The following is a 24,677-nucleotide window of genomic DNA, read 5'->3' as shown; positions in this document are numbered from 1 at the left end:
TTTCTTTTAAGGAGAGCATGGAGCCACAAAGGTGGTAAGCTGAGAAACAGTCAATAATAACCTGAAACAATGAGAAGTGTCCCCAAAGTTAGAAAGTGATAAGCTTTCTCAATTTTTAAAAATAGTTATTTATTTATTTATAAGGAGAGGGAGGGAGGGAGAGAGAGAGAGAGAGAGAGAGGGAGGGAGAGAGAGAGAGAGAGAGAGGGAGAGAGAGAGAGAGAGAGAGGGAGGGGGGAGAGAGAGAGAGAGAGAGACTGGGTGCACCATGGCCTCCAGCCACTGAAAACAAACTCCAGAAACATTCACCACTTTGTGCATCTGGCTTTACGTGGATACTGGGGAGTCAAGCTCAGATCGTTAGGTTTTGCAGGCAAGTGTCTTAACCACTAAGCCATCTCTCCAGCCCCAAGTTTTCTCAATTTTAAAGAAAAAGAAGTGGTAAGAAATCATTTCAGAAGTATGTATTTAACGTGTGTGTGTGTGTGTGTGTGTGTGTCTGTGTGTGTCTGTGTCTGTGTGTCTGTGTGCACATTTCTATGCACACATAAGACATAAAGAGCTAATGAACCAGAGAACTGAGGAGATCACAGATTCAGTTAACTGCTTGCCATGCAAGAATGAGGATCTGAGTATGAACCCAGTATCCATGTAAAAATTCCAAGTGTGGTTACAGAGAGGAGGAACAGACAGGAAGATCCCTGGGGCACGCTGACCAGCCAGTTGAGCTGGACCAATGAACACTAAGCCAATTAGAGACCTTGACTCAAAAAACAAAAAAGATGAATGGCATTCCTAAGGATGATACCTGAGGCTACCTTATGACTTCTATACTCATGCACACATATGTGCATGCATAGCAGTGCACATGAACCTTTACACACAAGACCCCTCCACACACAGACAGAAAATGAGCTACTTATTACTTGACTCCTATTTCACAAAGAATTGATTAAGTGTAAAAAAAAGTTCAAATGATGGCTCTCTCTTTACTTTTCAACATAGAATGGCATGGCTTGTGTAGAATTAAAAGTACACTACAGCATTACACACTTAAACTTGCTGAAAGCAAGTGAACTTTCTTACCTTTACTGTAGCTGAGTACTTTTCTGCATATTTTTGACACTCATCCATTTTGCTTTGTTTCATTTCTATTTCAGATACCAGCATCTATAAATACATATAGTTTAGAAGAAACAGGACCAGGACTAAGAAATATTCCTATCAACAGTATAGCTCCTGACCTCTTCACAATTAGCCTGCAACTCGCTTTGTAGGTGAATAACTTCTAGAGTAGACATTTTAGTTACCCCTATCATGAAGCTTCCAAAGCAGAAATGACTAGAAATGATCCAAAGCAAGCACAAGGGCCTAGGCTACTCCCATCTCACCAATGAAAACAGGACTAGAGATGGCTGGCCCCTGAAGACAAAACAAAAGTCTTAAAGCTTTCAACTTTCTATCAACTGTGACTGCTTAATTTTCTATCATTAGGCATTTGCTTATTCAGCAACCCCAAAACTATTTTGGACTGCAAAGTATCCAAGGGGGTTTTACTAAAGATTAGATGAAGATTAGGCATGTGAAAACTATCCCAATGTGTTGATTTCTTACTAATGATGCCTTCAAAAATTACTTCTAAGAAAGAAAACTTTCTTTTAGTTTGGTTGATACTGCAGAATTTTCAGGTATATTACATATTCTTCACCTTGCTCAAAATAATTACATTTTCCTGTGACATAGGAAGGAAAGGTAAGGCCTGTGACTGACCAGACACAGCCATACAATTAGCATGAAGATGTCACTTTCATTTACCTTCTGTTGGTTGAGCTGCGTGGCCAGGGTTTTGCTGTTCTCAGGCTGATTTTCCTGAATTTTTTTCTGGGTAGTTTCAACCTGCTGAATCCAATCATCTAGAAGGTGGTAGGTATCTCTGTAGTATTTCAGTGATTTGCCAATGCCATCTAAGTCCCGTAACCTAAAAGACAATAACAAAATAGCCAACAGTTTCCAACAGGAGGCCACAAGGTGCAAGGAATAGAAAGACAAGTAACGTTCCCACAATTCACCAAGCACAAAAGAGGTGTGTGTGGAATGGCTGTGGCACCATAATGATCTAAAGGACGGCCTCTACACTGCCTCAGACTGGCCCACTGGTTTTGCTAGGGATCCTCTCAAGGGACTAAGGCTAAGGAGCAGGAAAAGCAACCATAATTATTATCAATCAAGATGTCTTAAGTAGCCACAGCTTGCCTCAAATGGTATTTCACTTTTGAAAAGACATTAATTCAATAACTGAGTCAGCATAGACTCAGAGAGCATCTTCCAAGTGCTCAATTTAAAGACCTATTTCTAGAATTTCAACATTAGCATGTTAAACACGCCTACTATGTATTTTACATAATGAAATAATATGTGTATATTTAATATAAATAGATTGACTTATATTTGAATATAATTATGCTTCTCAAGAGCAGAATTATTTCATGAAAGTATTCAATATTAATATAAGCATAAAATGAATGAGAAAGAACACTAATCTGTTTCCCTAAAGATAAGCCCTAAGTAACACATGTTTTTAATTCTACTACTAAGGAAATGACTTTCATCTTCTTATATCTTTAATTAAAATGAACATCAAGTCATTTAAACTTCTTTACATTTCTTAGATCTAATATAGATTGTTATGTAGAGTCCCAAGAAATAAAGAAATAAGTATATTGTTCATTAAGCCATGGTTGGTGTGACTTATAGAATTATGTTGGCTTTTTTTTTAAAAATCCAAGCAGACTATACAAATGTCAGAATACATCACTGACTTTGATTATATTCAGTTGGAAAGACTGTTTAAATACCTTGCTAAAATCTACCATGTAAGAAAGAAATGTAATTAGATGGAGTTCCTGTAATAAACACCATCAGCTATGTTTTTTAAAGCCTAGCAAGTTAGAATTTGCATAGTCTACTCAGACAGACATAAATCTGCAATTAAACTGAGCAAAAAAGGATGCCAACCTGTTGTCAATCTGCACATGGGCATTCTGCCACCTTTCAACTAGCTGGTCAGCTTTTTCTTTGTGCCAGTCAAAATCAAGGTCCCGCTCTTTGTATGTCTTGAACATTTCCTCACTGATGGCTTTTGCTTTCTGCAACTCATCCTCCAGTGCATGGAAAACTTCTCTCCTTTCATCCACTTCTGATCGCCATTGCTAAAATACATGAATTGGTAAGCACTGTAAACATGTCTGACCATCACATCGTGAGCACATTGCTTCCCTAATGTTACAATTTATTTACAACTGACTGTAATGTATGCAATAAGATAAAGGAAATCTACTGTACTCAAAATATGTCTGACAGAACCATATTCAGTGACCAATGTTTTGACTGTGCTTTAATTTCTAAATAATAATAGCTTATAAAATTTCAACCCAATAGAATTTGTGAAGCAATGCTATACATTACATAAGCCAAAGTTGTTACCCCAATAAGTAAAATAAGTCTTTTTCATTGTTTTTATTTCATTTATTTAAAATATTTATTTATAAGCAGAGAAAGAGAGAGAGGGAAAGAGAAAGTGTGTGCATTGGGTGCACCAGGGTCTCTTGCCTACAAACTCCAGACATATGTACCATTCTGTGCATCTGGTTTTGGGTAGGTAATGGAGAATTGAACTCAGGCTGACAGGCTTTGCAAGAAAGTGCCTTTAACCACTGAACAGGCTCCTGAGCTCCCATTGTTTATAGTATCGTTTTAAATGCTTCCTAGCTTTTTAAATTGCAAACAGGGGCTAAAAATTACTTACTGAAATAGCTTCATTGTCTTGTAGCAGCCTTGCTAAAGTACTTTACAAATAGATGTGCAGGTATGCATGAACACAATCATGAGTCTTTTCTCTTTCTTAGAATAAGTCCTCTACTTACCATCTTGGCATCATAAAAACCACTACTTCTGGTAAACAAGTCATTATATTACAAGAAGTTTAATTTTTAGCATCAATTCCTCCTGCTTGCCAAATGACTGGACTAGGAATATCTACTATCAAAAAGGTTCAAATCTTGAGCTGGAGAGATGGCATGGTGGTTAAGCACTTGCCTGAGAAGCCTAAGGACCCCGGTTTGAGGCTCCATTCCCCAGGACCCATGGTGGCCAGATGCATAGGGGCACCCATGCGTCTGGAGTTCGTTTGCAGTGGCTGGAGGCCCTGGCATGCCCATTCTCTCTCTCTTTCTCCCTCTCTGCCTCTGTCTGTCGCTCTCAAATAAATAAATAAAAATAAACAAAAAAAGGTTCAATTCTTAAATGAGAATACTCCTTAAGCTAAAATGATTAACCATACTTATAGGAAGTTGTGAAATTAGAAATATAGAATGGAAGCAGCAATTTAAAAAGACATTCACGTAAGATACATAGTTCCTGACCTTCAAAAATCTGAGCTTGTATTAGAAAAATAATTATAGCGTGTGCTCTTGAAAAAATAGCAAGAGGTGAGGGGACTTACCTTTAAAGTACTCATTAGATTCTCAATGTTATTTTTGTCAGCGATAACTGTTTCTTCTTCACATAGTTTGGTTTCATAAAGTTTCACAAGGGCTTCAGCAGCTTGGGTGTTTTTTAATACCAAATTAACGGTTTTGAGCCTTTAAGAAAGAAATAATAAACCATATGGGTAAATGTTTATTTTTACGCAATGCAGTCCTGAAGCACCATTATGACACATGCATTAATTAAGGCAGTCTCCCTGTGGAAGCACTGATATGCCTACTCTAAGACTGTCACTGAACTGACTCACTTTCAATTGACAGCATGTGCTCCTATGCTCTCCCTGCAGGCTGTACTGACAGGATTCCAACTTAAGACTTCCTAAGTTTAGGCAAGAGAAGAAAACCCTTCAGGCTATAAAATCAGAGCTACCAAAACAGAGGTAAGGGAATATAGCTCAGTATATACTAATTTCTAGGGTGCATCCCATTTTACTATATTTAAAATATTTCTAGGACAAATTAAAACATCTATGATCGTAAAAATAAATCTTCAGTCAGCAGTAATCACAAGTGACAGTTGTATGAAGCAAATGACATGTTAACATAGTGCTTTCATACTTCTCTATGTAAGTGGAAGACATAGAGTAGACTTGGTTCATGTTCTGAATGACCACGCTGAGCTCGGACCGTAGGGTAGGGATGGATGGAGAGGCCGCCGCTTGACTGAAAAACTCTTCACATTTACTTGTGATTGCTGCCAAATCATCTTTAAGATGTTCCAGCTCTTTCTTCAGTTTCTATTAAAGAGAACAAACACTGGTGCTAGGTGATTACTCCAGATGGGTTATTTTTCTTAAAACAGTTTAAAAACACATTAACATTATGATCACTGGCACAGAAACCTATACAATTTTTACATTAACAATGAAGAAACAATGACAGGATATTTCAACGTTATAGTAAAAATTCCTTCACTGCCCATCTACCTGGACCCAAGCTCCTAACTTTGCACTTCTGTATGCAGATGTAGAGTGACTCTCGGTAGAAGTCCACCTAACAGGACCACTGAAAGGTTCACGTTTCTGTGTTTAGTTAAGTCAGAGGTGGCGCTGAAATGCAGAAGCCTAGTTTACAATCAGCAACAAATACACAACTGGACCTCACAAAGGCACCAACACGCAAAGTCAGATACTTAAGAAATCATGGGCAGTGACAAATAAAGGTTACTAGAGGAGGAAATAATCCTGTTTGCCCAGGCGCATGTAACCTCACCTCCTGCTCAGAGATTCTGAGCACACTTTCATGTAAGTCATCTCGTTCCAGGGGAGTTCGGATCTGTCTGATCAACCGATCTTCACAGTTCTCTAAGCGAAGCCGAATGTTCCGAACTTCAGAGATATAAAGATTGTAAACAGACTCCTCTTGCTCCTCTGTGAAAGCATGTACAACACCAGGAAAACACAGCAACACATCATTAATACATTTGGATGTTCTTCTTTATGCTTTGATATAGCAGGTTTATAGTGAGTAAGTTACAGCTTGTCAAACCAGTGGTCACAAATACCCCTAAAGACAAAAACCTTAAAACACAAATCTTAAAATGCCAATTTGAAATTTAAGAAGAGCTCATTAAACTCACATAATGCCATTTAAAGTACTAATTTCTGACTGATGATGTCCAAAGAAAACAATATATCATTTTGTTTTATATTCAAAAGAATATTCAAAAGAAAAGAATTAAGCCACTTAATTATAAAAATTAAATTAAAATCATTAAGAGTGAAAAGCAGGTATAGAATGGGTTAGTGTTTAAGAATAAAACCTAGGGGCTAGAGAGATGACTTAGCAGTTAAGGCGCTTGCCTGCAAAACCAAAGGACAGTGGTTCAATTCCTCAGGACCCTCATAAGCCAGATGCACAAGATGGTGCATGCATCTGGGGTTTGACTGCAATGGCTGGAAGCCCTGGCATGCCTATTCTCTCTCTTTCTCTCTCTCTTTCTCTCTCTCTCTCTCCCTCCTTCCCTCTCTCAAATAAATAAAAATAAAATATAAAGAAGAATTAGACTTACCAAAAAAATTGTCTCTAAATAAAATAATAAAACCTTCAAGCCCTTACAGGAAATACCTGAAACACAAGACACTGGAGAGGATAGGATCAAGTCTAACCTAAATCTTCCACATCTTCCCTCCCCCCCCCCTCTTGTCTCTCTAACTCTTGTATATTAGTTATCTTTTTCCTCATTTTTTTAGTGGGCACTGACCTGTAACTCCCAGTACCAGCATGGGGCTACCATCCACAATGAGCTTTTGATAAGAGAAACCTATAAGGTTTCCTAAAAGAATGACAGATTTCTGTCAGAGTACTTGATGACCCACCAAAGGTTAGTGGTAAAACCCTATTGCTGAAGGCACCATATGCAGCTGACAAGTAAAATGGAACAGCATGGCTGGAAGCCAGGAGAGAGTCAGTCCCCAGACAGACAGCGTGTCTAGTGCCAGAAGGTGCTACATGAGCGACTGGGGGAAATGACCAATATCTATCCAAGCAACTCATGGTCTAACCTACTTAGCAACAAATAACCTGTTGTGATGCCCACACAAGTGCAATAGTGGCACACAGCCATGGTAGGAAACCAACTGCTCTTGATTTGGCTAACTGATCCCCTCAGTGGTACAAGACCCATAGCTGGAGCTGGGAAACAAGTTAGAACCATATCCAAACATAAGCACACTCTCCAATATCAAGCTACCATCAATCATGGGCTACAAGAGGGCCTACACCTATTAAAATCTCTATTTTAAAAAAAAAGTAAGGATTATCTCATTTGTCCTGGTGCTATCTTACTCTCCGTTGGAGAATCTGCTTCTCTTTTTCAGATAGATGCAGATCCTAAGGAGAGAGCCACCCCATCATACCTCAAAAGGGCCCAGGCTGAAACTAAAAATATTGTCAAAACAAGCAAGGGTGCTGTTTTCCTGATAAACTGGATACCAGCACAAGGGGAAAGGAGACCAACACAGAGAAAAATCAACTCCTACCAAATCAGAAAGCCAGAGCCTCAGAGACCCCCAACATCTCATCACTGAAGCAGACCAAAATGAACCCAACAACCTGGCTCAGGGAAATTTTGCGGAAGAGGGGACAGAAAGAATGTCAGAGCCACATGTTGGGTCATGATATGCAGAGACATTTATCGTACCAATAACTGTGGGCTAACTCCAAAATGCATGACCCATATACCTCAACAAGGAGGGGCTTGTGGGGAGGGGGTAGGACATGGATGAGCCTAATAATGGTACCAAACTGCCTGTATTTGCTGAATACAAAACTAATAATAAAAAAATTTAAAAAAAGAATTAGACTTACCAAAAAAATTGTCCCTAACTAAAATCAAGAGTAACATTTATATTTAATAAAAGTTAACTATATAAAACCTTTTGGCTTATCCCTCCATAAACTTTAACATGGGAAAATAATTACATATTTTATAAGCCTGAAGGATTACCACTCTAATTATTCTCTTTTAGAGCAGTGAAAATGTTAAAAAGCAGATGCAGTAAGAACGGATCATTTGTCATACTATTTGGTTGGCATTTTTATTACTTCATCACTTAAAAATAAATGAATTCTTTATTGCATCTTCCTACCTCACATTTATTTTCATTTGTTTTGGTGGTTCTGGGGTTCAAACACAGAACTTTATGCGTATGAGATAAGTGGTCTACCACCAAGCTCTAGGTCTTCAAACAATACACACACACACATATACACACACATATGTATATATATAGTTGTTTACATATCCAAGGATGAGTAACATAATACATCTAAAATAGAGATTCCCACTGACAGCAGAAAATGAATTCCTGAAAGAAAAACCGAACCCTCTAGGCTTTACCTCTTTCTGCAGATTTAAGAAGCTCTTGGTAGTACTTCTTACAGACATTCACCTCCTTTTCCAGTTGTGTTACATCTGAGCCTGAAAATATCTGAGATTCCTGGCTATCTTCCAGAAAATCTTCCAGACGAGACTGCAGGTTACTCAGAACTTGTTGATGTTCACCAGGCAACATTGTCTTTATCTGAAGAGCAGGGAGCAATGTAATTTAGTAATTATCATGCTAAGAGTTATATTCAAATGGGACAGACCTTGACTTATCTCATGGTATATTCCTGCTTGCATTAAAAGCTAGAAGTAGAATAAACATGAAATTAACATCCTTTTGTTAGTAATTTCTTATTTTAAAAGACAGAAAAACAATTTTATAAAATTCAGTAAATGAAATCAATCTATAAGCATCTCTGGCTTTCTGAACAGTCTTAATTCCTTTCCTTTCAATAAGCATTGAGTGAGATTTGTGATTTCCAGATTTGCCTAATTCATAGAAAGTGCCTTGTCTACGAGAGGCCTGTAACAAACATTCAAGAGATCTGCTGGGCTCCATTCTAGTCTGGAATAAGCATAAGCTTGACCCCAGTCATAACAAGGTGCCCCTATTTCCTGCCATACTGGGTTAGTAAGCACATTTATACTTACTGAAGCCACATTACTGGCTCGGATTCTATCAATTTCATTGACCAGATAATGCCAGGAAACAACACTCTTCATGTTAATGTGGGACTCATGCCACAGAGTGAGGACGCTCTGATACTGCTGCTCAATTCTGAAATATATGAAAGAAAATACAGACTAAGACACTTTAGTCCTTCTGAAAACATACTTCAATTTTATTTTTCTTTCTGAAATGTCTCATGTTTATTATTAGTTCTAGCGCCTTGCCACCCTATGGGGCTCAGACAAAGTACTGAATGCTTCCTGAAACTCCAGAAAGTCCCCATGCCACACACACCTGTTTGCAAAGTCAACAGCTTCCTTGTTCGGTGGGGGGACGCTGAAGCACACAGATGGGACCATGGCCTCATTTCCCGTGGGGCTGATGACCTTCCACTTAGCCCGGTGAGAGTTATTGGCCAAAATACATTCGTCATCTCTGTAAATGGTTATCTGATTTAAAATGAAGAGAAAACCTGAATGAAGTCACTATTAAGTAATCTCTCTGTAATACTCAAGCATGGGAATTTTTTGTTCTTTGATGAGGTAGAAAAAAAAAATCTTCCTTGCTGGGTATGGTGGCACATGCTTTTAGTCCCAGCACTTGGAAGGAAGAGGTAGAAGGATCACTCTGAGTTCAACAGTCGGGAACTAGATAGTGAAGTCCATGTCAGCCTGAGCTAGTGACACCCCACCTCGGCGGTGGGGGTGGGGATCTTTCTCACTAGGTAGCACTATAACCTCATTTTTAAAATACATGAAGAGTGACAGAACCTGGTCTGCTTTTAGTCACAAGTACCTCAATCTGTCTGTAGTCACAGATCGCTCTGATTGGAATAGAAGTTTTGAGGGGACTGTCAGGGTTCCTTGGCTTCAGCTGAATGATAGATTTCGCTCTCCCCATCAGGCCTGCAACTGAGCTTTTATATTGCAGGAGCTCTTCTTTCTCTTCCTAAAGTAGAGAATACAATGAATTTTACAAACTAAAGCCATTTACTACTCCCCGTTCCTTCAGAGTTTTACACAACTAAAACTTCCCAAAGCAGGTATTCTCCGCCCAGCTGGTCTAAACCTGCAGTGCCCCCTCACCCCCTCTTGCATCCCTCCTCCTTTATTTTGCTTGGTTATATTTTTCATCTTTAGCATTACCACAATCTAACACTCCACATATATTTTACTTGTTTAGCATACTAATGCCAAGCTATCATTTTAACATGGTAGCTGTTTGGTTCACTGTGGTGTCTCCAGAACTGAACAGCGCCTGGCAGTTTCCTCACAAGTGCTTGTGGAATTCATGAGTATACACATGCGCCACACACAGCATTACTAAAGTGTTTTAAGACATCAAAGCATCACATGAAAGCCACTACTGTTGTATGTTAGCAATAATACTAAAACTGAGGCTTAAGTGCAGAGTGAATGAGTGAAAATACCAGTGTGAATAAAATACGAAGTTTTGCACATATATATACTCTAACCACGGCTAGTCTAGTCATTACTGCCAAATCCATAGAAAGCATCAGTACCATTGACTCCTGAACAAGGTCTTCCAGTTTGTGGATGCTGCTTGACCTATCACAGCTGTACTTGCGTTGAATGGCATCTTTTAAATTCCTTAGGTACTCAGTGGCTTCTTTGGCATCATTGAAAAACTAAGGAAAGACAAAAAGTTGGCAGTTAAAAGTATATTAAATGCCAAAAAAGCAGAGTTGTCAGCTTTGGGAACCCAGACCCTGCATGTGCCCCTAATAGGTGAGAACAGAACAAAAGCCCAACTTAGTAGCTACATCCTTTATGCAGCCATGAAACCATCCTTGGATGGTTATAAATGAATAGCAGGTATCCAAGCATATGCATATATGATATGCTGGTTGTCTCTATTATTTCCTGGAAGGAGAGAAAAAAGGGTTGTCACCCCAGCCCAGGCTGACCTAGAACTCACACTATATGCCTAGGCTGGCCTCAAATTCATAGCAATCCTTCTATTTCAGCTTTCTGAGTGTTGGAATTACAAACATGAGGCCACCACACCCAGCTTTCTATATTATTTTGATTGGAAGTCTCACTTAAAGGCTCAAGGAATTTTTTTTAAAAGTAAGGATGGAATTCCTAGAATACATTAAAATTTCTGAAGAATAAAACAGAGAGCTTATTTGAATAATTGATAAAATTCTTTTCTTAGGAACATATTTGCTGAATAAAGATTTTCACAATTTTTAAGGGTTAAACCCTTAACAGCACACTGAAATCTCTCCTACAAGACTTAAGATTACCCTTTTTATCCAATAAGAAGAATATTATCATTTATTCTTCCCTGTGCATGCCATAGTATTTTATGTGTCTTAACGACTTCTGGCGATTTCTACAACCCAGCCGCAACCCCAGTGCTGTCATTGTACTCCCGTACCTCAAAGTACGCAGTGTTGCCTTTTATGTGCTGCTCCACGCACTGGCAGAGCTGCAGGACCCAGCTCCACTGCGTCTGCATCGCCGCCCGGTAGGCCTGCAAGAGAACACATGGCCACTGAGAGCTCGAGCGTAAGAGAACACATAGCCACTGAGAGCTGGAGCGCAGGCGGGCGAGGGGCGAGGGGCCACGGCGCTGCTTGCTTCACAGGCAAGGCTTGGTCTCCAGCACTGCAAATGCTGAAGCTTTCATTTAGTCACTCTGCCTTACACACAGTCTTGAGCTGATGGCAATCCTCCTGCCTCAGCCTCCCTCTGCCTTACACACAGTCTTGAGCTGATGGCAATCCTCCTGCCTCAGCCTCCTGCCATAAGCTGGGATTCACAGGTATGAGCCACCAAGCCCAGCTCAGTATTGACAGTTTTAAGTTATAAAATACTCTGCTGTCTAAACAGATGACGAGCTGTTCTAACAGAATGAGTCGTGAAGATTGGGTGGTAACTCTGAAGTCCGAGGCCCCACCGCATCCTGGTCTATGGCCTTCTCATCACCATGAGTCCATAAGCCCAACTATACAATAACAGGCTTGGTCCTGTTGTGTAGGGTGACTGTGTGTCAGGTGTGATGGGCACAGAGAAGCTTGGGTTTGCCATGGGGTGTGACACTGTGATGCGCATAGTGCCTGCAATGAGAAGATATCTGCAAGGCACACTTGATGTCAGCTCCAGGTAGGCGCACAAGGAGAGAGCATGAAGTTGGGCTGCTGAATCCCCAGGTGTTGTCTAGCAGCTTCCTCCTAATTGAGACTTTCCCTCCTGGAGGGCAGGAGAGCTGGAACTTAACAAGGTTCACAAGGTGTGACCCATCCCCCAAGGCCACAAGCACCAAACAATTGCTGGAGAGTGACACCTCTGACCAGCAGAGCTGCTGGCAAGTTCTGAAGTGAGTGCCAGGGATACAGCTTTCTTGAGTCCCCATTGATGCTGGGGGGTGGTTCTTTCAGCTGCCTCTGAGCCAGTCCTGCTCCTATAGACTTATCTATATTCCCACAAGCAACCTCAACTAATTCACTGGTACACTAAAAAAAGAAATAATTAAAAAAATAACTCTTGAAAGCTCTTCAAAGTAAATCCAGTAAACTCACTGGTTAACTCAAAAAGGAAAAATGAGGTAGTAAATTAGCACATTGTCTTATCTAAGAATTCTTGCTTATACAACCAGTCCCAAAGTTTAGGTATGCTTAAAATAGTCTAAGAAGCTGGGTGTAGTGATGCACCCCTTTAATCCCAGCACTCAGAAGGGAGAGATAGGAGGACCGCCGTGAGTCTGAGGCCAGCCTTGGACTTTAGAGTGAGATCCACATCAGCCAGAGACCCTACTTCAAACTCCTGGCCAAAAGAGTACAGTTGATTTATTTCTGAGTCATAGAATATACCTCCTAATGCAGTAATATGTAGGCCTACAGTATTCTTCTTGTTTTGCGGAGGACAGACTCAGATGGTGGAAAGATAGTGCATATTTTTATATCAATATAATTCTAAAGAATAATAATTATACAAGTAAGAATTATCTAAAACTTTAAAGACTAAGTATGTCTTTCACAACGGAAAAAACTTGGAGAAAACAAACCTATTTGATTATCAAATTATAAAATATCCTTTTACTTAAGGGTGATTCAAAAACGTCCAGGAGAGGGTGCTCTGGGTGTTTTAATGGCTGTGTTAAGCAAGTCACTTTTCCTCCATTTGGAACAACTCACTCGGGCTGAGCTATGTGCAGGTAGACTTTCCTGGTAGAATGCACAATGATGCAATGGAAATCTGTCAATGTATGTGCTCTTTAATGAAGCTACTCTGTGTGTGTGTGTGTGTGTGTGTGTGTGTGTGTGTGTGTATGTTACACATGCTGAGTTTATACATTATCACTAAACTATATTCCCAGCCCCTCAAATTAAGATACTTTGAATATACTATTCAATCTTAAAACAACGTATTGCCATATTACTAGTTTTTTTTCATATAAAGTACCAAATAGTATTTAGTTAACGATCATTAACTAAACCCATCTATCCATAAAGGTTATAGGATAGGACACAAGACCATAAACATGACTAAAGCTTCACTTTGTTTTAAAAAAAAATTAGCTAGATTAACATTTCTACATAAAATAAAATGCACATGTATGTTTTCTATTCCATCAAAATTCTTAACCTCTAATCCTATTGCTAGCAGACTTTCTTTCTCTACTTTAAGGAATATTCTATTTTTGGTATGCTATCATACAAGACTATAAAAAGGCCATCCACTATTCTGTTTCATTTCACTAGTGGTCCCCATCTTTTTCTGTTTTTACTATGGCAATTCATGAGGATGCAAAAGCTTATTTCATAGGAAAGAACAACATCCCCAAAACTGCCTAGTGAAACTTAAAATTCTACTAAAAATTTGTACAATGATAATTTTACTTTCCCTCAACTGTGTTTGAAGCATGCAAGTGTTTTGAACAACATGGAAATACATCACATCTGCCTGTCCCTGTTTGATGCTGCTTGCTTCTTTCACATGCCCCTTCACATGCAAGAAATCACAAACACAAACTGTCTTGTACACATCATGCCTAAAAAAATTTGTATGTCTCGACTGCCACACCTGCAAGGCAGGCCACTAATCCCCATCAGTTGGCCACTACTGGATTTGAATTGCTCACTCATATCATACAGGGGGAGGTTGTTGTCCCAATGGACTTCACAAGTGCAGATCATAAATAAAAATATTCAACTAAACAAATAGGTGATACTGCTTAAGAGTATACCATGTATCAAGAACTGTTCAGTGCAGTCAGCCCTGGTAAATTATTCACATTCTCACATCTCAACTGAAGAAACTTTCTCCATTTTTGGCAGGGAACTAAAGCTTAGCATGACTATACCACTGGTATGATGTCACACAGGAAGAGATACAATATCAAAGCTTAAAGGACAAGTCCATCTTCTTTACAGTAATGCATGTCCTTGAACACAGAGCCTGACAGAAGCTGCTATCTTTAGTCGAAGTGACAATGATACACTGAAAGAAAAAAGCGATCTGAAAAGAACAATCATCACAAATTTGTTAGCAATGTTACTTAGGAGCGAAATTGCAATAAGAGTTTAAAAGTTTGTACTTTAGGACTACAGAGATTGCTCAATGGTTAAGGCATTTGTCTGCCAAGCCTAAGCCAGGTTTGGCTCCACAGTACCCATATAAAGCCAGATGCACAAAATGGAAAATGCATATGAAATTCATTTGCAACAGCTAGAGGTCCTGGTATGTGCATTCCCCCCGCCTCCATCTCTGTGTGTAAATAAATTAATAAATAAATTTTTAAGTTTGTAGTTTTATACTTCACACCAAGGAGATGGAAGGCACTGCCTATCAATTTTCAGCCAGATCATCACATTCTTCCTCAACCCAAACCACCTTGTTCCTCCTCACCTCAATAGTTGAGCGAGCTGGGTGATTCTCTAGAAGAAGCTGCTCTGCTATTTCCTGAACTGAGCGAATGTTTTCTTCTTTTTGATCAAGTTCTCTCATTAATTCCTGACACAGGAAAGAAATGAGAGGTGTGTTATAGAAAGATCTAGACCTAACTTACAACTTTACATGCAAGAACAAAGGTTGTACTCACAGCATGATATTCCTTTTTCTGAGCTATGTTGGTGTTTCTCTCACTCCAGTCATAAGCAACTTCCTCTTCTTCTTTTTCATTCAACCATATAAGTTCATTAGTTGCACGAGTTACAAAACTATGGAGAGTATCGAGGTGCCGTTCCTGATTCCTGGATGTATTCTTAATAAGGAATATCATTGTGAGATGGAGAGCTTATTATGTAGACATGATGGAATCAGAAAGCTTAAAACAAATAAAAAACTTACCAAGAGTTTTGCATAGTGACTCTCTAATCTGTGCAATTTATCTGTGTAAGTGAGCTTCAGAGGTGCTGTCATTTGAATCTATAATATAAGATGAAAATACAGAGAGCAGGAATCATAAAAAATTCAGATTCATACTTGATAGGTCTATTATGAAATCTTAGCCTTTATGTGAAAACAACAGTAAACTACAATGAATTACACATTTAAAATTCACATACCTCGCTGATTTTAGCTTCTTTAAGGCTAGACTCAAATTCTTCTATAGCTCGGTGAACATTTTTATGGTTTTCTAAATGGCTCTCAACACTTGGCAAATCTGTACCCCATTCTGTGTGGTCCAGCTGCACCTTTAATAGCAAAACACCAGGTCAGAACAAAGATCACAGCCATAAAAGCTGAAACCCTCAAGCAAACCTTTTCTTTTACCTGCATTTCATCAACCCAACTCAAAAGATCCTGAACAAACTTCATATTGACCTCCTCTTCTGTTAAGTTCTGATCCAGCAAAGAAGACTTTAGAAGGGGTTTTCGGATCTGCATCAATTTCAGAGTCTGCAATGAACTTGGCTCTACTCCTAAACCAAAATTTTGAACTAATCCTGAAGGGAAACCAGGTGCATAAACTGGAGTGACAGAAGGAGTCAGATGGGAAGTCATCCCTGAGGACAGGCCGGACGTCAAACTAGAAGAGGTCAAAGAAGGCGTTAAGCTCTGGGTCAGCCCTGAGTTCAGACTGGGGTGTAAGGTCTGTGCAAATCCTGAGTTGAGACTTTGAGTTATTCCTGATATCATGAGTTTCGTCTGCTCCGTGGTCAGCATGCGTCCTTTGCTGTACACAGAGGAACACTCATTCCTTAAGGCCATGATCTCATCACGCAGTTTTGCAACTCTGGAGAGAACACAAAATAATAATAATAATAATAATAATAATAATAATAATGTATGATACTATAGGTACCCATCACAAAGAGAGAGAAGCCCTTATGTAAATGACTGACTAGTTAATATACCCATTCTCGCTTTCCACCAAAGTACTAGTAATGTTAAAAGGTCGATAAAGGGGAAGGAGGCACAGAAGGAATATAAGAAATCTACTTTTAACTCTTCTGTAACTAGACCCACTGCTCAAAAATGTAAATCAATCCTGTTTTTAAGAATTCATGGTACCTATGCACACTAACAATTATTTATTTATTTATTTGAGAGAGAGAATAAGTGTACCAAGGCCTCTAGCCACTGCACAGGAACTCCAGACACATGTGCACAATGTTCATCTGGCTTATGTGCGATCTGGAGAATTTAACTTGGGTCCCTTAGGCAAGTGCCTTAACCACTAAGCAATCCCTCCAGCCCATATTAGCAAAATTTTGCACCATGTATTTTTTTCATCGAAAGCTGTACTATGAGAATTTTCTATATTATTCATTTAAGCATCATTTACAAGGAATAATATAACATAATCCAATGTGATCATTCTATGTGGCAACATTTAGTATAGTAAAATTTAAAGTTTCTTGCATGAACATGAAGTTTTATATTTTTATAGACACCTGGCTTTTGTTTTTGGAGTTGTTTTTATAACTTTTTTGAGACAGGATCTCATGTAGTCCTGGCTGGTTTTAAACTGGCTAGATAGTCAAGTATGATCTTGAAGTTGTGATCCTCCTGCCTCCACCTCCCAAGTACTTGGCTTATACACATGTGCCACACGTCCAGCTTATGTGGTTCTAGGGACTCAAGCCAGGGCTTCGTGTATGCTAGGCAAGCACTCTAGCAACTTTGCTACATCTCTGGCCCAAACATGATTTACAAAGTTTGCTTTTATTTGTACATAGAGAGAAACAGAAACTACAGCCTGAGGTCCCATTCCAATCCTCACAAAGCTGATCAGAAAGACTATTTTTGTAACTGCTTAGTTATTTGATAGGTTACTCCCCCACCCCCCAACACAGTGACTTGCTATGTAGCTCAGGCTGCCTTTGAACTTGGGATCTTACTACCTCAGCGTCTTAAGTACTAAAATTATAGGCATGTGCCACTGCAACTTTAATTTTTTTTTTTAATTTTTGTTTTTTTGAGGTAGGGTCTCAAGCTAGCCCAGGCTGACCTAGAATTCACTATAGCATCTCAAGGTGGCCTCGAACTCACAGCAATCCTCCTACCTCTGCCTCCTGACTGCTGTGATTAAAGGTGTGTACCACCACACCTGGAAAAATTTTTATGCATAGATATTTTTTATAATATCCTCTCATAGATATTTTCATAACTGGATAAGTAGAACTAGCACTAAAATGATACTTTCCTTTTATCATTTCTTTTGTATAATATTACATAGTTTTTGGTGGTGCTATGGCTAGAACTCAAGAGTATAGAATATGTTAGATTCACTCTGCTCCTGAAGCTTGACCTTCCCCCACATAAATATTGTAAACATACGTAAGTGACATAATCACATAAAATAATTCAGTGACTTCATTATCTACTGTGGCACTAGTTACTATATGTATCATAAATTTTTGGTTTTATTGCTAATTTTTACTAAAATATATTAAAATTAGCATGATCATTTTCCACTAAAGAAAGCTAAAAATTGGGGGCTGGAGAGATGGCTTAGTGGTTAAGCGCTTGCCTGTGAAGCCTAGGGACCCCGGTTCAAGGCTTGATTCCCCAGGACCCACATGAGCCAGATGCACAAGGGGGCGCACGTGTCTGGAGTTCGTTTTCAGCGGCTTGAGGCCCTGGCGTGCCCATTCTCTCTCTATCTATCTGCCTCTTTCTCTGTCTGTCACTCTCAAATAAATAAAATAAACAAAAAAAAAATTTTTTTAAAAAAAGAAAGCTAAAAAGTGTATTTTAAAACAACATGAGGGCCTGCAGAGATGGTTCAGTGGTTAAAGGTACTCAACTGCAAAGCCTGGTGGCCTGGCTTTGATTTCCCAGTACCCATGTAAAGCCAAGTGCATGAAGTGGTACACGTGTCTAGAGTTTGCTTGCAGTAGCTAGAAGCCCTGGCACACCCATATTCACAAAGCCTGTTTTCTCTGTTTGTCTCAAATAAATAAATAAAACTATATTTTAAAAAGAACATGATGATACTCTTTTCCTATAACCTTCCCATGAATCATCAGCTGTAAAAAGAACTGGGTAGGAAGAGGGGCACTCTCACCTCTGCACCAGGTGATCTGCTTGGTAGTACCTCCCATCCATTAGGATCTGTACATCAATCACATGCTGGCGTAGAAGATTCTCACATTCAAGTATATACCCTGCAATCTCTGCCTCATTCTGAAATTGCACTCCAGATTCCAACCTTTTAGAATCCTATATTTAAAAGAATCCAAGTATTAATTCTGTGAAATAATTGTCAAATGTAGCTTTCAACCTTCAATTCCTGGAAGAGAAGCCTATTTGGGCTTTATTTTCCCTTTTGATTTAAAACTATGTTTTCCATTTTCTCACTCTTCCTCGAGAGGGCTAGTCCCACTCAAAACAAATTTCAAGTCTCAGCAGAGAACATATATCAAGAATTAAGCAAAAGTTATGGGACGTTGTAGTTCATCCAAACACAGTGACCCCTCTTATCAACCCCAAGAGTTCCCAAAATCAACTCACAGACTGGAGAGCATTTCGGGCCAGGATCAGTTTGTCTTCCGTGATGGCACTGTCCCTCTGAACTCGGTTGGCAATCTGCTGCAACATCTCCAACCTAAAGGAAGGACACAAGAAAATAATGCCTTCCCATTCCAAAGTAAAAAGCTTACCATCATCACTGCACCAAAGAGCGAAGAAATCCCACACCAGCTACTCAGTACCTGGGTCTATCCAGGGACTCATTGCCGAAGCTGATGCGGGACTTGATCAGCGTGGGGCCACAATGAACCGAGAGAAGATTCTCGTTAGAGTCCAGACTCGTCCGAGTGCTGGTCGTGTTACTAAACACAGAATCACTGCTACGGTAACTGTAAGTACTACTGTGCATTTTCGTCCTGAAATAATGTCCTGGGACAATTAAAACTGGACTGGAAAGTAGAAGTTTTGGGGAAAGTCCTACTTCTAACGGTGAAGAGTGGCCACCAAATAAGTGGTAAAGCGCCTTAAGTATGCTCCAACATGCATATGCAGCACACAGCCAATAATATGCTGATAGCCATTCAAAAGAATCTTGCCTAAAGCCGCCACAGGCCCTCTGAGGTTTGCTTTTGTAGCCTGCATGAAAAACCCCTGCAAGTACAGACAAAGCAGGCTGGTTGGGGCGTTGCTGGAAAAGATATGCCAAATATTTTCACTAACAGTCATTCAATTGTAACCAACCAGAAAAACAACCCAGATGCCCGGGAGCAGGGGTATCACAGTGAAGGTAAATCTATCCATATCAGTCATTAGCTCAAATAACACAAAGCTCCAATCACAGCCTGACTTCTACACAGGGATGCTGTGTGCTGACAAAAAAAAAAAAAAAGCTGGGGATTTTCAATTATCCATCAACAAATAACTGTGATGAGAAACAAAGTTTATTTCCATTTGAATCACCATGTCCTTTGTTCATAAGTTAAATCAAGTACAAAATTGTCCAGCTACCTTTCTTTATATGACAGGCTCTCTCAGCAATGGTATAGCTAAGCTACTGTAGTTACTTTATACGTTTTTAAAGCCAAAGTACTGAGTATTGGCAAATGTTTTAAATGTGTCTGTGCCTGTTTCACTTTCCTGTGTGTTAGGATATGACATAGAACATGGATTCTTTCCTTGTTGCTTTTGAACACCCCAGGCCATAGAGCTGCTACATGCAATACATAATCAATGCCAAAAACTTGTTGTGTCAAGCAGAATGAAGGCTTTTATCCAACACTAAGCTCTGAAATCCTTCCCAACCTCCAACACTGCAAAGCCTAATTGTTATTTCCCTACTCTAAGAGTAGATATTTTTCTTTTTAAGAGGTAACTGCTATGAATAAGAAGAACAGTTTAAAACAATAATATCAATAACTTATTATGCAGTAGTATATGCCAGTAAATTAAACATGTTTAGATATATTACCTCATCTCATATCCATAACCACTAACCATGGCAGGTACAATTACAAATGAGGAAATGGGCAGAGAAAGTTAAATAACTTGTCTAATATCACATAATTTGCAAGCTGAGAGAATAAATTGAAGACAGGATCTTGGACCCTGAACTCTTTTGTTTTGCTTTCTTTTGTTAACATACTGTTGTGGTTTGAATGTGTCCCCGAGAGTACATGGTTGGCAATGGGATCTCAAAGGCAACAGAGTTGAGAGGTGATATGCTTAAGAGGTGACCAGATCACAAAGGCTCAGCCTTCAAGGATAGACTAATGCCATTATCAAGCAGTAAATTAGTTATTGCAGCAGGGGCTGCTGGGCAAAATAAGTTTGGACCTCCTGTTTGGCCCTCCTGTGAATGCCTGCTCTCCCCTGTGCACATTTTTTCTTTCTCTCTCTTCTTCCCTCCTCCTCTTGCCTTTCTGCCTTCCACGCCATTGAGAACCAAGCTCTGGGTAAACAGATGTCAGTACCTGACTGTATTTTCTCAATCTCCAGAACTTTAATAAATTTCTTTTTATTTTCCATCTTTCACAAAAAGAAACTCCAGATACAGTCTCTCTACGTAGCCCACGCTGGCCTGCAAATTTCAGTCATGCTGGGATCATAGGTCTCTTCACCATACACAATACCCAGCTAATAAATTTCTTTTCTTTGTAAGTTGTCCAGTCTATATTCTGTAGTCGCCATATAAAGTGGTTTAAAACACATGTATTAAAATTCAGCTATAGTTGTATGATTAAAACAAAATCACCTCAGGGCCAGGCATGGTGGCACATGCCTTTAATCCCAGCATTTGGGAGGCAGAGGTAGGAGGACTGCCATGAGTTCGTGGCCAGCCTGAGAATATATAGTGAATTTCAGGTCAGACTGGGCTAGAGCAAGATCCTACCTTGAAAAACAAAATCACCTCTGTATCTTTTCTTTAGAATGTTTTTCTTTCAGTTCAGATGATTAGCTTAGTGCCTCAGTCACCTACAGAACATTCATCTTGTGTGCTTAAAGCTCATTTTGATTCAATGATCTAGTTGCACAGATATAGCAGTATACTTTAATAAGAGCTTATTAAGCAATTTAATAACGGACTAACAAATTGGGCTTGCCCTTGTATCTTTAATACACAGTACCATTGTCACTGTTGACATCAACGTGTGGGGCAATAAGAACACCATGACCCTGAGTGCTTCTGTGTGTGACAGGCGTCATGCTAAGTACTGACAAGCAGCACAAAGAGCAGTTTGTCTCAGCATTCTTACAGTGTATAGCCAAGGTACAGGTGGCGCTTAATATGTAAATCAAATATTAATACATATAAAATCATAACTGAGATCTACACTGATGGAAGAATACACATAAAGAGTTGTAACAAAGACACATGACTCAGTCTGCAAAACCAGATCACGGTTAAGTTTCTTAAGGAACACCGAAGCTGAGGTTTGGGATAGATAAGGAACAGAGAAGAGAGAGAGCAAAAACATGAGACAGATGAGTTGCCAGAAGAACACACTACAGGGGGCTAGAGAGATGACTCAGTAGTTAAGGTGCTTGCTTGAAAAGCCTGATAGCCTGGGTTCAATGCCCCAGTACCCACATAAAATGAGATGCACAAAGTGGTGCATGTATCTATCATCTATCTACCTACCTATCTATCTCTATGTTTGCCAATAAATAAATAAAAATATTTTTTTATAAACCAGGCTGCACAAACACATGTGTATGTGGAAAAGGGTGGAGCCCCAGCACAGGCAAGTTCCTTGGAGACAACTAATATGCCTGTCTATAGCCAGAGGCCCCAGATGACACACACCTCAGGCTGTGAGGCCTGGTTCCCAAGGACCTTGCAGCCATGAGGGATGCACAGTAGACCCCTACACACTACAGTTGGTCTGTGGGATAAGGACCATAGCAGAAACAAATCCATCCAACATGCTGAAAGTATAGATCTATGGTCTGGTGCTTGCCTAGCATGGATGAAGCACAGACTTGGAACCGCAGCACTGGAAAAATAAAAGTAAATTGAAACATAATCCTAAAGATTAAATGGCACCTTTAATTGCAAGGCATATAGTCTTGCATACAAGTGTGGCAAAAAGGAGAGCTCAGGCCAACTTTTACTGGCTGTCTGTGAGACCTGACTCCTTAGCCTTTTAGATAAAAGTGTTTCTGAAAAGAAGGCCACCCTCAAAAGTGTAATAACAAAGAAAGTAGCCAGTCCCTTCCAAGCTTAGGCCAAGGGACTAAAGGACCAATTCAAACTTTTGAAACACATCTGGGTAATTATAACTGGTTTCAAAACTAACATCTTCCTATAAGAGACCTCACACAGCAGTCTAGCCTACCAGGTCCCTTAAGTAATTACCTCAATGAGTTACACCATAAAGTTTCTTACAATAGTTTCTAGATAGGAAATGTAGGAGATGGTTCAGTGGTTAAAGTTGCTTTCTGGCAAAGCCTGATGATCCAGGTTCAATTCCCCAGTAGCCACATAAAGCCAGTGTCTGGAGTTGATTTGCAATGGTAGGGAATACTCATTCTCTTCCTCTATCTCTCTCTTTCTCAAAAATAATGAAAAATATTTTTTTAAAGAGGAGAAACTGAGAGACTTACCCAAGGTCATATAACCAAGTAAATGGGAAAGATAGACACTGGCTCTCCCATCCTCGTGGCTCTAAAACTCAAGCTTTCTGCATGAGCGCAGACCGCCTCCCACCAGACTCCCTCCATAGCACCACACTCCTACCTCTCCACCTCGGGACGAAGGGCCTTCTCCCTCTCAAGCATGGCAATGATGAGTTTTCCCCACTCTTTTTCTATGTCGTTTGGATGATAGCCTTGAAGGAGTTTGATGCGTCCAAATTCTATCCAAATCTTGAGAGAACAAAATACTTAATTTAAAAAAAGAAAATCAACAGAGATCATGCTAGAAAAAAATACTAAGGAAATTTTGGCTTACCTCTAATAATTTATATAGTCGCTTAATTTTTGACTTTTCTGTCTCCTTTGGTGGGATTTCTGTTTCTTTAAACTGTAAATACTGATTATAAAGTGCCTATAATTAAAGGGAATATAAATTAAGGGTCAAAATTCCAAGATTTGCTTTCATGATGTCACCATGTCCCCGCCGAGAATGCTGTTTACTGTGTTGAAGTCATCAGGTGGAAGACCTTCATGTAATCAACACTAAGGAACAACACCCATTCCCAAACCCCTGTGACCTGGGTGATATAAGATTTGATGAGGCTGTAACCACTGATGTAGCCATGATTCAGTGTGAGCCACACAGGAATCTGGAAAGTAATAAGCCATGTCTCTCTAAACATTGTTCATGAAAGAAACCATCAACTTTAAAAGATGCACTTCCCATATACTGCATGTTAGATGTTAGTTGCTGGAAAATTATTTGGTACAATTTCCATTAAGGATGAAAAATAAACACCCATTCTCTTTTTTTGCTGTTCCAGCTTTGAAAACAGCTAGACAATGCTAAAAATTTGGCTTCACTGTCTCATTGGCCAATATAAACAAACTTTTTAAAGCAAATGAAGATAGATGCTATTAGTTGAGGATGCTTGTTATAGAAGCTTCAATGATGTCATTTGAGAACTTAAATATATTTATTATGTTAATTTAAAAGTATCTTCATAAAACCATGTAGGTAAACATCACTACATTGAATTGATGTATGCTAATTCATCGTAATTCATGCTACATTAAGATGACAACTTATAAATTTTCATTGCAGTAAGATTATATCCAAAACTTTGTGGGCTAATACAATAATTTGCCATTTCTTTATGCTGTTTTTCCTTTACTATAAGTCCTATCCTAGGTACTAGTAAGTAATCTATTTTAGCACTCAAACTTCAGACACAATTAAAAGGATCTTTAATGACCAGCAGCCAGGACAAATTTACACAGGGGTCTAAGACAACAGAAACCCATTTGGAAATTAGTGTTTTTGGACATGAAGTCAGAAAATTGCATTGAACTGAAAAGTCTTTTAGAATGTCTGTCAGTCATCAGGCACTGCATGTCATTATTTATGGCGCCACGAGACAGTAAGTGCAAGGGACAAGTTTTCCCACTTTAGAAAAGCTCATATCCACACAGGGAGACATTTTGCAATAACAGAACTCTTTGAAAAAGCATCCTATCAACAGATGCCAAGTAATTTAGTGCCAAGGACAAACTCCCTGTGGCAATACAAAGAAGATCCATGCCCAGATGCTTATGCAGAACATGGCACAATG

The 24,677-nt window shown here is 39.3% G+C and overlaps 1 protein-coding gene across 11 annotated transcripts in view; it reads right to left on the bottom strand.

Moving 5' to 3' along the window:
• Window positions 1-24,677, bottom strand: part of Dst (dystonin) — a 430,289-nt gene that overhangs the window by 158,829 nt on the left and 246,783 nt on the right. For all 11 annotated transcript variants that reach the window (XM_045156178.1, XM_045156180.1, XM_004668209.3 and 8 more), the window contains 21 exons: window positions 23,381-23,476; window positions 23,168-23,295; window positions 18,973-19,066; window positions 18,527-18,681; window positions 15,787-16,249; window positions 15,579-15,707; window positions 15,361-15,438; window positions 15,113-15,274; window positions 14,920-15,024; window positions 11,447-11,542; window positions 10,566-10,691; window positions 9,839-9,991; window positions 9,338-9,492; window positions 9,025-9,151; window positions 8,386-8,569; window positions 5,757-5,914; window positions 5,103-5,281; window positions 4,502-4,640; window positions 3,016-3,209; window positions 1,816-1,978; window positions 1,087-1,170 (listed from right to left, as the gene is read on the bottom strand). In XM_045156178.1, coding sequence (XP_045012113.1) covers window positions 1,087-1,170; window positions 1,816-1,978; window positions 3,016-3,209; window positions 4,502-4,640; window positions 5,103-5,281; window positions 5,757-5,914; window positions 8,386-8,569; window positions 9,025-9,151; window positions 9,338-9,492; window positions 9,839-9,991; window positions 10,566-10,691; window positions 11,447-11,542; window positions 14,920-15,024; window positions 15,113-15,274; window positions 15,361-15,438; window positions 15,579-15,707; window positions 15,787-16,249; window positions 18,527-18,681; window positions 18,973-19,066; window positions 23,168-23,295; window positions 23,381-23,476 — 3,168 coding nt within the window. The remainder of the gene's footprint in view (window positions 1-1,086; window positions 1,171-1,815; window positions 1,979-3,015; window positions 3,210-4,501; window positions 4,641-5,102; window positions 5,282-5,756; window positions 5,915-8,385; window positions 8,570-9,024; window positions 9,152-9,337; window positions 9,493-9,838; window positions 9,992-10,565; window positions 10,692-11,446; window positions 11,543-14,919; window positions 15,025-15,112; window positions 15,275-15,360; window positions 15,439-15,578; window positions 15,708-15,786; window positions 16,250-18,526; window positions 18,682-18,972; window positions 19,067-23,167; window positions 23,296-23,380; window positions 23,477-24,677) is intronic.

Source organism: Jaculus jaculus, chromosome 8, assembly GCF_020740685.1.
Source record: "Jaculus jaculus isolate mJacJac1 chromosome 8, mJacJac1.mat.Y.cur, whole genome shotgun sequence".
Lineage (NCBI taxonomy): Eukaryota > Metazoa > Chordata > Mammalia > Rodentia > Dipodidae > Jaculus > Jaculus jaculus.
The sequence above is the reverse complement of the archived record's forward strand: the minus strand, read 5'-3'. Positions and strand labels throughout refer to the sequence as shown.